At 32.9% G+C, this 12,908-nt stretch overlaps 1 protein-coding gene across 1 annotated transcript; it reads right to left on the reverse strand.

The window, feature by feature from the left end:
- Positions 1 to 5,302: 5,302 nt before the first annotated feature.
- Positions 5,303 to 10,769, reverse strand: LOC120085283 (O-fucosyltransferase 10-like). Its single transcript, XM_039041195.1, has 10 exons — positions 10,053 to 10,769; positions 9,078 to 9,153; positions 8,833 to 8,900; positions 8,583 to 8,671; positions 7,630 to 7,827; positions 7,312 to 7,516; positions 7,050 to 7,217; positions 6,692 to 6,859; positions 6,023 to 6,216; positions 5,303 to 5,855 (listed from the first exon to the last, which is right to left on the reverse strand). Exons 1-10 carry the CDS (start codon positions 10,434 to 10,436, stop codon positions 5,669 to 5,671), a joined length of 1,737 nt encoding a protein of 578 aa, XP_038897123.1. The 5' UTR covers positions 10,437 to 10,769; the 3' UTR covers positions 5,303 to 5,668.
- Positions 10,770 to 12,908: the final 2,139 nt, after the last annotated feature.

Genomic DNA, 12,908 nt, shown 5'->3' on the forward strand with positions numbered 1-12,908 from the left:
GAAAATAGGGTTCGGAGTTTACATTTATTCCATGACACTAAAAGGTTTCTCAAAAGGAATTTTGAGATAAAGGATCTTGATGATGCTTTTTTTGTATTAAGAGTTGAAATACTGCAAGATCATTCTCAAAGTATTTGGAGATTGTCATAAAAGAACTATATTGAAAAGATTTTGAGTAGATTTGGCATGAAAGATTTTGCACCAAGAGATACCCCGATCACTAAAGGTGATAAATTTTATTTAGGTTAATGCCTCAAGACTGTACTCGAGACTAAGGAGATGCAGAAGGTTCTCTATGCATCATCTGGTAGAAGTTTAATGTAAGCTCTGATGGGACACGAGACATACGCAACGAAATAAGGAACTAATTACACTCTAATTGCTTTTAATTAAAAGAAAATTAGCATGCAAATGAGGGAAAAAACAGTAAATTAATAGGGATAGAACACAACCTTTGTAGCTCCCGAAAAATGCTTTTCCTCGTTGAATCTCGACTCGAACTCTTCCGGACCACCACTAGAGCTTACCTACTATCCTCTGGATTCAGAACCGGGTTGTAGGACCCGATAGATGAAGAACCCGAGAGAGAGTTGGGTTTTTATTTTTTCAGCCCAATTTTGAAAACTATTTTGGCAAAAGTGGCAAAAGTTTTTAATCCAAATTGAAAAGCCCATATTTATAGAAAAGGGTCATGCAAAATTGCATGTAACAAATTCATAAAAACTCAACACCTAGAATCCACTATCTAAGTGGGCTTAATATCTCCACTATAAGCCAACACCTAGCCCACTATCTTGTTAGTGGAATTATCCAACAAAAGTTTGGATTTTCCTACTAACTTTAGTCAAAGGGCAAAATAGTCATTTTGTTAAAGTCAAACTTTGACCAAAAAGTCAATACTTTTTATGATTTTTTCCGTGTTGACTAATTTTGATCTCCCGAGCATGAATCCGCATTCATTTTCTCGAAATTCAAATCACATTTGAATATAAGGTCGGTCAAAGTTTGACTTTTCAAAGTCAAAAGTCAACTCTTTGACTTTTTACATCTTTGACTAGTTCCATTATTTCCGAGCTTCCGAATATGAACGTATTCATATTCTTGATATTTAAATCATATTTAAATATTAAAGTTATATCTCTAAACTGAAAAATCGGCCACTGTATCACATATACTTATCGGTTTCTCTCTCTTCACCTAATTCGAACAATTCGAATTATTCTATCATACTATTCTAAGTTTATTCCATATGAGCTAGTAGGGGAACCTAATGGACCTATAGATCATGGGCTCCAACGATCCGAGATTAGCTAGCTAAACTCTTTAGACCGAGCTAATCAACATTCGTTAACTCACGGGTCATTCCACTATAGTCTCGTAGTTGCACTCCCCTCACTATAGATATATTTTTGTCCATATGATATAACCATGATTAGTAAGTTAATCCTTCACAGTTGTTCGTAATCTCAGCTGGGTCATAAAAACTGTTTTACCCTCGAGACTACATCTTATTTCTTAAGTTCCACTGATCCTCTAATGAACAATTGGTTTAAGGTCCAACCTATAAACCGAACCCTTATCGGGCTAAGAAGAGGGTGGGGCCTCTTGTTTAAGACCTGGATTCAGTACTAAAGGGAACAACCTATCTACTATCCCTATAACGTGTAGGAGTGAATTTCGTCTTGCATCCTATGTTCCCAACTATCCACCTGATCTTACCCCTGAAATGGGAGGCTCGTTGGGCCACCGATAATGAGTTGCCCTCACCTATGCAAATCTAAGGATAATTTCGAGTGAACAAGAGTTCATAGTTAGCTCAGGATTAAGATTAAGTTACCTAGGTTATCAATTAATGAAATAGTCAGTTTTATACATAAAACGGCGTTTAAAACATAAAAAGTGACTATTTCATGGTTCAGTCTTATGTAAACTCTTTACATAGGATGCCCCCACTATCATATCTCTATATGAACGATTTCAGGATCATATCGTTTGTACTAATTACAAAGTGGGTCGCATCCATAGTGTCGCCAGAATAAGGTGCCCAACCTTATTCATATACTATAGACCATTTTGGCTATATATTTAAACTTGATCCACATTTATGTCACTACATAAAATTCAAACTACATTAAATAGTCTCAGGACCTTAGTTTATTGGATTCAAGATTACAATATCAATAAAAACTTTATCGAAAAACAAAACATAATATGTTTATTAATTTACAAACTACGAGTTTTAGGACATAAAATTCAATAAGCTCTATTATGTACGCATCTAGATATGGCTTTCATAGTTGGAGTGTTAGCAAAATATTTGAGCAACCCGAAGATGGATCATTAAAAAGCAGCCAAACGGGTTATGAGGTAATTACAGAGAACAAAAGATTATATGTTCACTGATCGGAGATCAAAAGTTTTGTAGATCATTGGGTATTCTGATTTCGATTATGTTTGATGCTAAGACACTTTGCGATCCACTTCAGGCTATATCTTCATGTTGGCTAGAGGAGCTATATCTTGGAAAAGTGTTAAACAAACACTTATAGGTTCTTATATCATAGTTGCGGAGTTATAACATGTTATGAGGAATCCAATCATGGAATATGATTGCGAAATTTTGTTACTCAGCTGCAGATAGTGGTTGATATAGAAAGACCACTAAAATTATTTTGTGACAATAAGTCGGCAGTAATGTATTCCAACAATAGCAGAAGCAATACAAAGTCAAAGCATGTAGATGTGGAGTTTCTGGTTGTGAAAAAAATAGTTCAGAATGGTAAATTTTCGATAAAACATATAGGAATAAACTCTATGGTGGCAGATCCATTGACTAAAAGTTTACCACCTAAAGTTTTTCATGAGCATGTTAGTCACTTTCTGATTCTATGGTTTAGTGGGAATTTGTTATTAAGAATGTTCTTTGATTTTAATTTATTTATTTTCTATATAGAACAAAGTTGATGCTTTGTTTTATTATATGAACTTGTTTATCATGCATCCGGTTCTACAGAATCGGTTTAGCATAAAGTTTTTAAGAATGATCTCACTAAGAAGTTTGGAACAGTTGGAAACAGGCATAACTGAGACCACTTTTCATGTAATTTCCATGCTATTCATCCATACTTGATCTATGTCATTGAATGTATTAGAATTGATGATCAAGGAAGGTTTAGTTACAAGGGTAGTAACAAAAGTCGTCTTAATTCCATGCTAATATAGGAGGTGGACTAGATTGAACTAAAGGGGAATTCTATATTGAAATAATTTGTTTATGCACGCTTAAGATTTATGTGCTTTGATTACATTAGGTACACAAACATAACCCAAGTGAGAGATTGTTAAAAGTACTTAAATAATAATACATATAATTAAAGTATGGGATATGTATGTGGATTAATATTTTATCACATTGAGTTATTTTATTAGATTGGACCCTATTATATGATATAATTAATTAAGACCCTAGATTTCTAATTGATTATGGACTTAATGGGTAGAAGCTCATTCCTAGTTAATTAAGATTTAATAAGAACCCTAATTGAACTAATATATAAAGAGCTCACAGGGCTATGGTCCTCAATATAACAAAACAATAAGCACTTAGTCTTTCTTGAATCTCATCTAAAAAGAGATCCCACTAAGGATATTCGGAGTTTTGGTTAAAAAAGACAATAATCATCTTGAAATTATCATCAATCTCGCAATGGATTATGATATGTTAATTATAATTGACAATTTGGCATGAATGATCTTAGGATTTATCTATTCGATATAAATTTAAAGTAATTATGCTAACATTTAGAAGTGTAAACCTTCAATTTTGTATCTAGTAAGTTCTCATATTTTTTTCTTAGATTTATGAATCAATTGGACATAAAAATGAAACTTTAATGCCTTGATACATATAAATTCTAATTCTATAAAAATGTCAACGGTGCTAGGGATGTATTAGATCCATGATTGAAAGTTCATTAACTTATTTGATATTTTAAAAGTTGAGATTTATTAAACACAAGAAAGTGAAACCTATTAAACACCTTTAAAAGTCAAGAGATTTTTTAGCACAAACATTAAAGTTCATGAACTAAAATTGTAATTTAACCAACATTTATTAATGTAATTTATCATCGTAAAAAAAGGGTAGGAGGACTACAGTATAATATGTTTGGAAGTGGCAGAAGTAGAACCGTACTCAAATTTAATCTAGGGCAAGATTGGATAATTGTACATTATGGAATTTTTAAGGCAAAGATTGGAGTTGTTAAGTTTAGAGAGTTGTTTAGTGGTGAGGCCTACAATGTAAAGTTTTCTGTTTTTTTTTTTTTAAAAAAAAAAAAAAGAATATAAATCGTTAATAAGACATCAAATAGATATTTTTTAGTTATAGGGTCACGATGTGCCAAAAAAGAGTGAATTAACTCCCTTAAACTCCAACTATTTGTGCCAAACACCCTCTTAATTCTTGTCCTTACTTGACATCATATAAACAATGATTAAAATATCGATATCGAGATTTCAATTTTATATATATATTGATAGATATATTTATAAAATATCGATATCGATGGATATTCCTATAAGTCATAAAATTTATAGAATTTATATAGATTAATTAATTAAGTTGTTTTTACTCTCAAACTAAGTTTTATATATTACTAGTATCCTTATTCATATTGGACTAAATAGATTATATATTTTTCTTATATTTACGAGCATTTATTAAAAAAAAGAGTTGGAAATATGTATAAATATTTCATGTCGATGGATACTTTCATTCGTGCATATAAGTTAAAGTTTTTTCTGTTTCTTTTTTTTAGAACCATCCTTACTTTTACACTCAAACATAGTTCAATTAATATATCCACTCATTTGGCCTATAAAATATAAAAGTTGAACAGAACAAAATGATCCATTGTACAAGAACTAAAGCAGATGTTTTTAGAGAATAAATAAATATTGGTAGTGTGTTTGTATAGTAAAAGGCTAAAGTATTCATGTGATTGATAACATGAATTGTCTTCCATCGCTTGTTTTCAAGAGTCCAAATGATTTGCTGCTGTGATTTTTCAAAGTGTGCGCATGAGAGAGCACTCATCAACCTGTGGCTAATAAAAGACAACTCGATAACAAAAACTAATAATATCGACAAAATTCAATCACATTATTTCTAGCTTCCAATGTTGTATTAAGATGTCGCTGGAATGTTTCATTTCAACTCCTTCAAAATGTTGTTCTTGTTTGTTCAACCACATTCATAGTGGAAGCAAACCTAATGAATGTAAACAAATAATGGAGGATATTGTTCATAAAAGTCCTTTTGTAAACCTGATGCTTTAGCTTCAAAATGTACATATTTCCAAACTTGGCTCTATACAGTTATCCATCATCAGTAACACTTCAACAAACACAAAAGGAGATGTTTAATTTCACTCATTCAAGACCAATAGAAGAAATCATTACATTTCGTTTTTGATGTGCTTGCATTTTCATCCGAGCTACCAAGACGACTATCTACACCGAGCAAAATTAGAGCAATGGGATTTCCCATTTCCAGCCATGTGACTGCAGAATCCTCCACTTTTGAGGATCTCTTTACTTGGGAATGTCAGATGCAAATCAGTCCTATTGAAGGGAAATCTGATTGTCATCTCATGGATCCCAGGAGCTAGTTGAGCATATACTTGTCGTCTGTGGAGTTCGTATTATGGGATTTTTGCAGACATCTGCATTCGGGTAAAGGGTAAGTATAGACAGAAGTTTTTCTGTTGAATCGTCTGATTCTAGGTACCATCAGCCCCTTTCGGTCGCTCTCCAAAAGCATTACCTCCATTTGTTCCTTGAATTCTTTCCAGCTGTAAAATCAACATGACATGAAGTTAGATGGCAACTGCTTTTGGGGATAATGCTATGCAGTTCATCTTAATATTTGTCATAAACCAACACAATCGATAACTACTTAGTTCAAAGCATCTTTCTGTAAACAAGTTAAAGAAGTAATTTGAAAGCCGTGTCTGAGTACCTCAATTTTACTCTATCATCCATTAAAATTGCAAGCTTTCGTTTATCAGGCTTGATTGTCTTGGCATGCCCGTCGTAAAGGAACCGCCTGTGCCCCATTAGAAACTGCGGGAAGTTACCTCCCTGAGTAGTTACAAACACCTCACTTAACAAGCATACCATATAATCCAGAGCAGCCAATCTTGAAGAATATTCCTGTCAGTAGAATTATACTGCCAACTATTAGTACTGGCAAAATAAAGATCACTGATACATTTCTTCTCTTTTCTTTCATTTCATTACGTAGGGAATCTCTTAAATTGGCCAAGGTGGAAACTGGGAATGGTATCTGACAGATTATATATGAAAAACTGATTGCCACACTAAAAGTTTCGAGTAAAAACAACTTGTTTTAATGTTACTGTAAATTTTAGTTTTGAACTTGTAAGAGTTTTTTAGTTAAACTGAAAAAGATGGCGGATTAAGCAAACACGGTATATGTAATGTTTTATTTTCATGATAGAGAACTTTGTCAGTTTTCCTACGCATTCTCCCAAATATTGAAGGAAAAACTAGTGATTTAAGGCACTATATTCCAGTAGAAATCATGGTAATTGATGAAAGTTCAATCAAGCACTTGCAGTTTTACTAGAATTTTACAGAGCCACTAGGGTTGAGATAATGCAATTACCATAAAGGGAGCAAGCTCATCCGGTGTTGCAAGTGATTCCTTTGTATGCAAAAGAGGAAACATTTCCTGTAGTGGAGCTAAATATCTCTCTGCCTGGTATAACTTACCCGAGGCCAAATAAATCGAAGTGTTATTATCAAATCCCATACCGTGCAACATCATTCCGACCTAATATGAAGAACAAAGTTCAAAAAGTAAAACATAGGGATGCAACATACCTTAAGATTTTATGAAAGAAGTTATTACTAAAACATGATTGTTGAAAGACACATTTTAAGAAGTGTGATTTCATTTTATGAAGTGTGATTTCTTGTTTGCTCAAAAGTTACAACTTTTGCAAAAAAGAGATTCTTGGTACCTCCAAGGGGGTTAATGGACATTTTCCATTAATTCGGTTAAGACCAGGTGAAATGAGATGATCTTTGAGTTTGAACTTTTGCTTCCATCCTTTTTCTCGAATTGAATCCATTTCAACTTTCTCAGCTTCACCACCATCATATACGCAACAGGAGAAAGCCACCATGTCCTAGGGTTCAGATATGAGATGTGAAGGTAACAAAAATGAGCAATCGAAAAGATCAAACAAATAAGTTGTTCAGAAGATGTTGAAGCATTAGTACCTCCTCAAATCGTAGGTGGATGGAAACATACTTCCCATCATCCCTTGAACTCTTTTCAATCATTCGGCCAACTAGTTTACGTGCAAAAGTCAGAATAGGAGAAGAGAACCTCAGTGCTTCATAATTTGCCAGGCATCTTAAGAATTGGATTTCGGGTGGAATATTCATGGCCAATCTGTTGGCAAAAGGGGACACCCGAACTACCCTGCATCAGAATAGAGTTGAAACATATGTAGAGTTTCCTTTAGTTCTCAGTGTACAAATAAAAGTAGAGAACATAAAAGGCTTGAATGGCAGCAATATGCAATTGATTCGTACCCTTCCCTTTGCAAAACAGGTAGAACCTCTGCTAAATAATAATTAGCAGTAGACCAAGCTTGTACGTGAAAGTTTGGTATGTTAGAAATGTTGTAATCATATCTTTGCATGAAAGCCTCTGGTAGCTCTTTGACAACTTTAACATGTCCGTCAAGGGCAGCTATGAAGTGATCTTCATCATAAATATCACCAAACTTACTGAAAGCAATTAAAACAACAAATAATGAGTTCAATATGTTCTGAGAAATGGGTGGATATAAAGAACGCAGGTTGAGCAAATTCATCATATATTCATACTTGTAATGATTTTTAGCTATGTGTTAATATAGCATTTTCACTTCAATTATAGAATTTCTGGGATAATTTCAGAATTAAACTGAAATTTAAATATCCAACAAGAATTTCAGGAATACACACACATAGATAACCTTTTAACAAGTGTTTGTTGCTGGGGCAAAATTTTGCATTCTAACTTTATAAATATAATCTTTCAAATCTTAAAATCTTGGGGTAAACTTCAAAATTTAAAGTATTTTACACACAATTTTTTAATTGCAATATCCTAAGAGGAGGCCGTTGCCTCCCTTACTTCCTTCTGTTTGATCCTCCCCTGCTAGTTGCACCAAAAGGCACTCATCATGTATGTTTAACTCTCCTAAAGGCTGAAATTCTATCATTCATGTATGAGAATTAATGGTTACGAAGTAGGCAGTGTAACCTCCAACAGGATGCAAACAGAACACTAAATCATAAACAGAATCATCACGGTATGTTATAGGTCTACATAACAATTTAACAACTCCGAACTCCCCAACTCCTTACTTGATCCATTTCTGGTTTCTTTAGGGTAGATTGTCGAGATTGGACAAGATCATGCCACAGAATTGAAAATAAAGGTCATAATAAAGCCAAAAAGAAGCTCTTAAGTTTAAACAAGAATTCCATACGCCTACCTTGAATCCTTCCAGACATTATGGAACTCAAAGCGGGGAATAACTAGAATGGCATTTAGAAGCCCTGCCACAGCCACCGCATTGCAGATCTGCCAAACAGCCAAAGGAAGAAAAAAAAATTAACATACAAAGGTGCCAATCAAATAACTGAAACCGCAAACTTTGGTTGCAAGAAGTGTCAAAAAAGAAAGAGAGGAAAAATAAAAAATTAGCAATATAGTATGCACTAGAAATATGAAAAACTACGTACTGCAGAGCGTTGCTGGTTGAGTCCACCATTAGCATCAATAATTAAGTAAGTAGTAGGCTCATTGGATTCTGAAATTCAAAGGAAAGAATAGTTAATCTGGAGATAAGTTCACACAGTTATTGACATGAACAGAAAGATCAAAGCAGAATCGGCATGCCTTTGGAATGTTTTGTTAAAAAACTGCAACTTAAGAAAAATCAAAGCCTTAAGCACTAAACGTTTGGTCAACTCAGCAGTTCGTATACCTGAATGCAGTCGAGATGTTGAATTCAAACATGGCTTTCTCTCCTTCAGCCTTTTGAATTTCCAAACTGATGATAACTGCAAGAAAAATTATACACATTATAACAGAGTTAGAGCAATATCGCACGTGAAGAAAATCACTAAAGGAAGTGGCTTATAATCCATATCATGCCGTAATCAAATCTTCTATTGTTTACAACAATATCCAGAAGTGAAATGAGATAAAATTTCAATTGAAATGCGCCATCTACTGCTAGTGTTGACAAGATAATTCCCAACTCATTTCAGCTTGAAAAGATGAAAGGCCAATAAGAACATGTTTGAGTTTGACCAACTGTTTTTCAACGGTTTAATTTACTCCTCATTTGTTTATACCAGTTGTTCGCTTTTCAGATTGTTCAAACAATAACTTTCAACTGCATGAATAAACTCAACATTTACAAACTACCTGAACCACGAACACATTATTGAAAACTGCTAGCAATTATAAACCATTCTCCTTCACAAGTACATGAACTAAAGAAGTTAAAGAAGTTCGTGGTTCAGGTATAAATGCATGCCGGAATCAAGCAGTTAAAGAAGTTCATCAACTCAAAATAATTTTTCTGTCAGATCCATGAGAAAGAAACGCAAGAACTTCATCCATACAAATATAGCATCTGAATATATCCACTCTCAAAAAATCCCGCTCAAGACTTTCAAAACAAGCAAAGGAATCATTCAACTTCCATCTCTTCCAACAATGATTCATCTTCACATTCACAGTCCGCACTACACATGTTTAATATTGGAAAACTACGATCCCCCGCCCCCCTCCAACCCCACTTGTTTAAACCCCAAATGCAAGAATAACAAACGAATTGGCGCAAATGAATTAAACATACAGCTCCAAATCCCCCCAACCCACTATACGAATCCGGCATTGCAGCAGAAACCCAGGAAAAAAAAAAAAAGGTTAAGAAGGAAGATGATTGAACCTGAATTCCAGAGGAATTATCAGATTGAATATGGCGATGCAGCCGGTGATACATTTGGTGGCTACGATAGAGCGAGCCAGGGGGAGGAGGCTGGCCGACGAAAGAAGAGAAAGGGCCAACGCACATGATCAAACCAGAGATATAAAGCAGAGGAAGAAGCACCATATGTCTAAAGCTAAACCTGAAAGTGAAGCCACCGACAAATAGTTCCCGCAGCGGCTGGTAATAATGGGGTTTTGACCGTAGCTTCCGTCGGCACTTAGAAGAAGCATAACGCGGCGGCGAGTGAGGAGGACTCGGGGAGCTACTGCCACTGCTCTGAGCCCCATCACACTGGTAGCCATTAGCATCATAGCCATGGTAATGAAGGTTCTTGGGTTTCATCGCAATGCGATTAAAAAATGCAAGAGATCACAAAATCCTTCGCCTCAATGTCGGTTCAGAAACAGAAAATGCAACAAACCCACAAAGAAAAACTCGCCATTAAAGAGAGAAAGTGAGATTTTCGTGGTTTGTTTCAGAAACACTTGAAAGCAGAGAGAGAAGAACTGTAGCAAAAGGTGAAATGGGTAATGCGAGGAAGTGGAGTGAAGTTCATCAATGGTGGGCTAATGGGTGTCCCTGATTTCGGGAAAATCGTTTAGAGAGAGAATGAGGAGTGAGATTTGAGGAAAATTTGTACAGAAAAAGTGAGATTAGTGGAGACAAAGCAATAAAAGTTAGAACATTGAGGTACGTTTTATATGATATCCACTGGGTATTGAGTTTGACCGATTATAATTTTTATTTGTATGTTGTTGGCATTTTGGTAATTTCACCCTTCGTTGTTTGTTGTTTTCCCACTTAGTTCCCCTTAACGCATTCTTTAAATAACAAAGGGCTTTTTTGGTATTTACACACGTTTCTTCATTTCTCCTCTCAAAAGCATCAATTTTTTTTCCCTTTTTCTTTTTCTTTTCTTTTTTCCAATTCTAACAATCTTCCATTTTCCTTATATTTTCATTTCCAACACCCTTCCCCTTTTCCCCAAATATTGAATGTATTAATTAATTAATCATTTTTATTAGGAAATATTAATTAAACCATTTTTATTAGGAAATTAATAATTAATTAACCATCTTTGTTAGGTTTATATATTTATATTTATTTTTTATTTATAATATTTAGGCCAATCTAAGCCCATCAAACCTACTAAAGTATTTGATCATAGTTTTTAATTTTCACTTTTTCATGATTAACGTAAAAGAAGGTATTTCTTATAATATAAAAATTAGGTTAAAATATCATTTTAGTTTACGGACTTTTAAGTTTTTTGTTTCATTTTAGTTCTGCTTTTAAATGTCTAATTTTAATCTATATATAATATCAATTTGTAGTTAATTTATTGTTGTTTTTTCCTCCCAAAAATAATAAAAATCTATGTTAGTATTCCTTTTATAAACTATGAAAATATATTCACGTAATGTCTTTTCTTGTTATTATTTAACCAATCATGTTAAAAGGTTAACTTTTAATGACTAAAGTTAACATATATTGAAACTACATAGGATAAACTTGGACAATTTATAGTAGGGGTTGTTGCACATATAGCAACAAGGCCCAGCGTATCTGCAAAAATAGCATAATGTAAAAGAATTTACATATATAGCAAAATTTATATTCTATTTTTAAAGTTGATCAATGATAGATCATATCAAAGGTAATGGTCTATCGTTGATAACTTTTTTTATATTTGCAATTCATAAAAAAAGGTATTATATATTTAATTATAATCTTTAAAAGTGCTACTCAATACAATTATCTTTTAAAGTAGACTATCTTAAATGGAATGGAACCCAGTGTATATAGACAAAAACGTTGTTTTTAGTTTTTAAAATATTATTACTACATTATACACCGAGAGGTCGTTTGCCATTTTATAATGCAAATAGTTGTAATCTTCATATGTCTAAAATATAGATAGCTTTAGATAACCATATTACTTTTAAATTTATAATTTATTAAAAAGATAGAAAGAATAAAATTCATATATTTGTTAGAGTAGAGATGAAAAATACAATACCCGATACAAATTAAATTATATTTAGTTTCTAACAAATCATAGATTTACGTATTTATATCTTCAAAAACTATTTTGTAGCTAAAATGAGTTTAATTCAATGGACATAATGGTTAAACTATCAACTTCAAAGTTGCAGGTTTAGTTCCCCATCTTACGGATTGTAAAAAAAAAAATATAATATTATGTGAATAGAGTGTTTATTAGACGGTCTCTTTTCAAATAATTTCTATCTAAACCTTGATATTTTTTAAATATATATATAATTTGAATCCCTTTTTAATAAATTATAAATTTAAAACAAAAAAAACAAAAACAAAAACAAAATTTGACGTCGCTTTCTCAGAAAAGTCAGATTTGTATTACCTTTCTCCTTTGCAAATCTCTCACCGTAGCTGCGTATTTATTTACTTAATTGTAATAAATCATTTTTTATATCAAACTTTATACATATTTAAATGCATTGATTATATACAATTCCCCCAATTGTCTATATTATCTGCACAAGCCAAATGCATGACGTAATAACTTACTTTTTAGTTATAAATTTTACTTTTAAAAAAACACATTTTTTTAATTAGAAAATAATTAATGGAATAAATGTGTTGCAGAAAAGTAAAGTAAGTACCTTTTTCGCTTTTATTTCTCCTCGTTGCATTTTTTTTCTTTTTCTTTTTAACTTTCACGTTTAAAAAAAAAAAAAACAATAATTGTTATTGTGCTTTTTTCATGCATGGTAAAATTATGCCATTAAATCATCACGATATACAAAATTATTATATATAACCTCTCTCTAT

Source organism: Benincasa hispida, chromosome 9, assembly GCF_009727055.1.
Source record: "Benincasa hispida cultivar B227 chromosome 9, ASM972705v1, whole genome shotgun sequence".
Taxonomy (NCBI): domain Eukaryota; kingdom Viridiplantae; phylum Streptophyta; class Magnoliopsida; order Cucurbitales; family Cucurbitaceae; genus Benincasa; species Benincasa hispida.

Coding starts and splice junctions, on each gene's coding strand:
- LOC120085283 (XM_039041195.1), bottom strand. CDS start 10,436: ATGAAACCCAAGAACCTTCATTACCATGGCTATGATGCTAATGGCTAC. Junction 7,828..8,582: donor AATGTCTGGAAGGATTCAAG/GTAGGCGTATGG, acceptor AATTGCTTTCAG/TAAGTTTGGTGATATTTATG. Junction 7,218..7,311: donor TCCACCTACGATTTGAGGAG/GTACTAATGCTT, acceptor TCTGAACCCTAG/GACATGGTGGCTTTCTCCTG.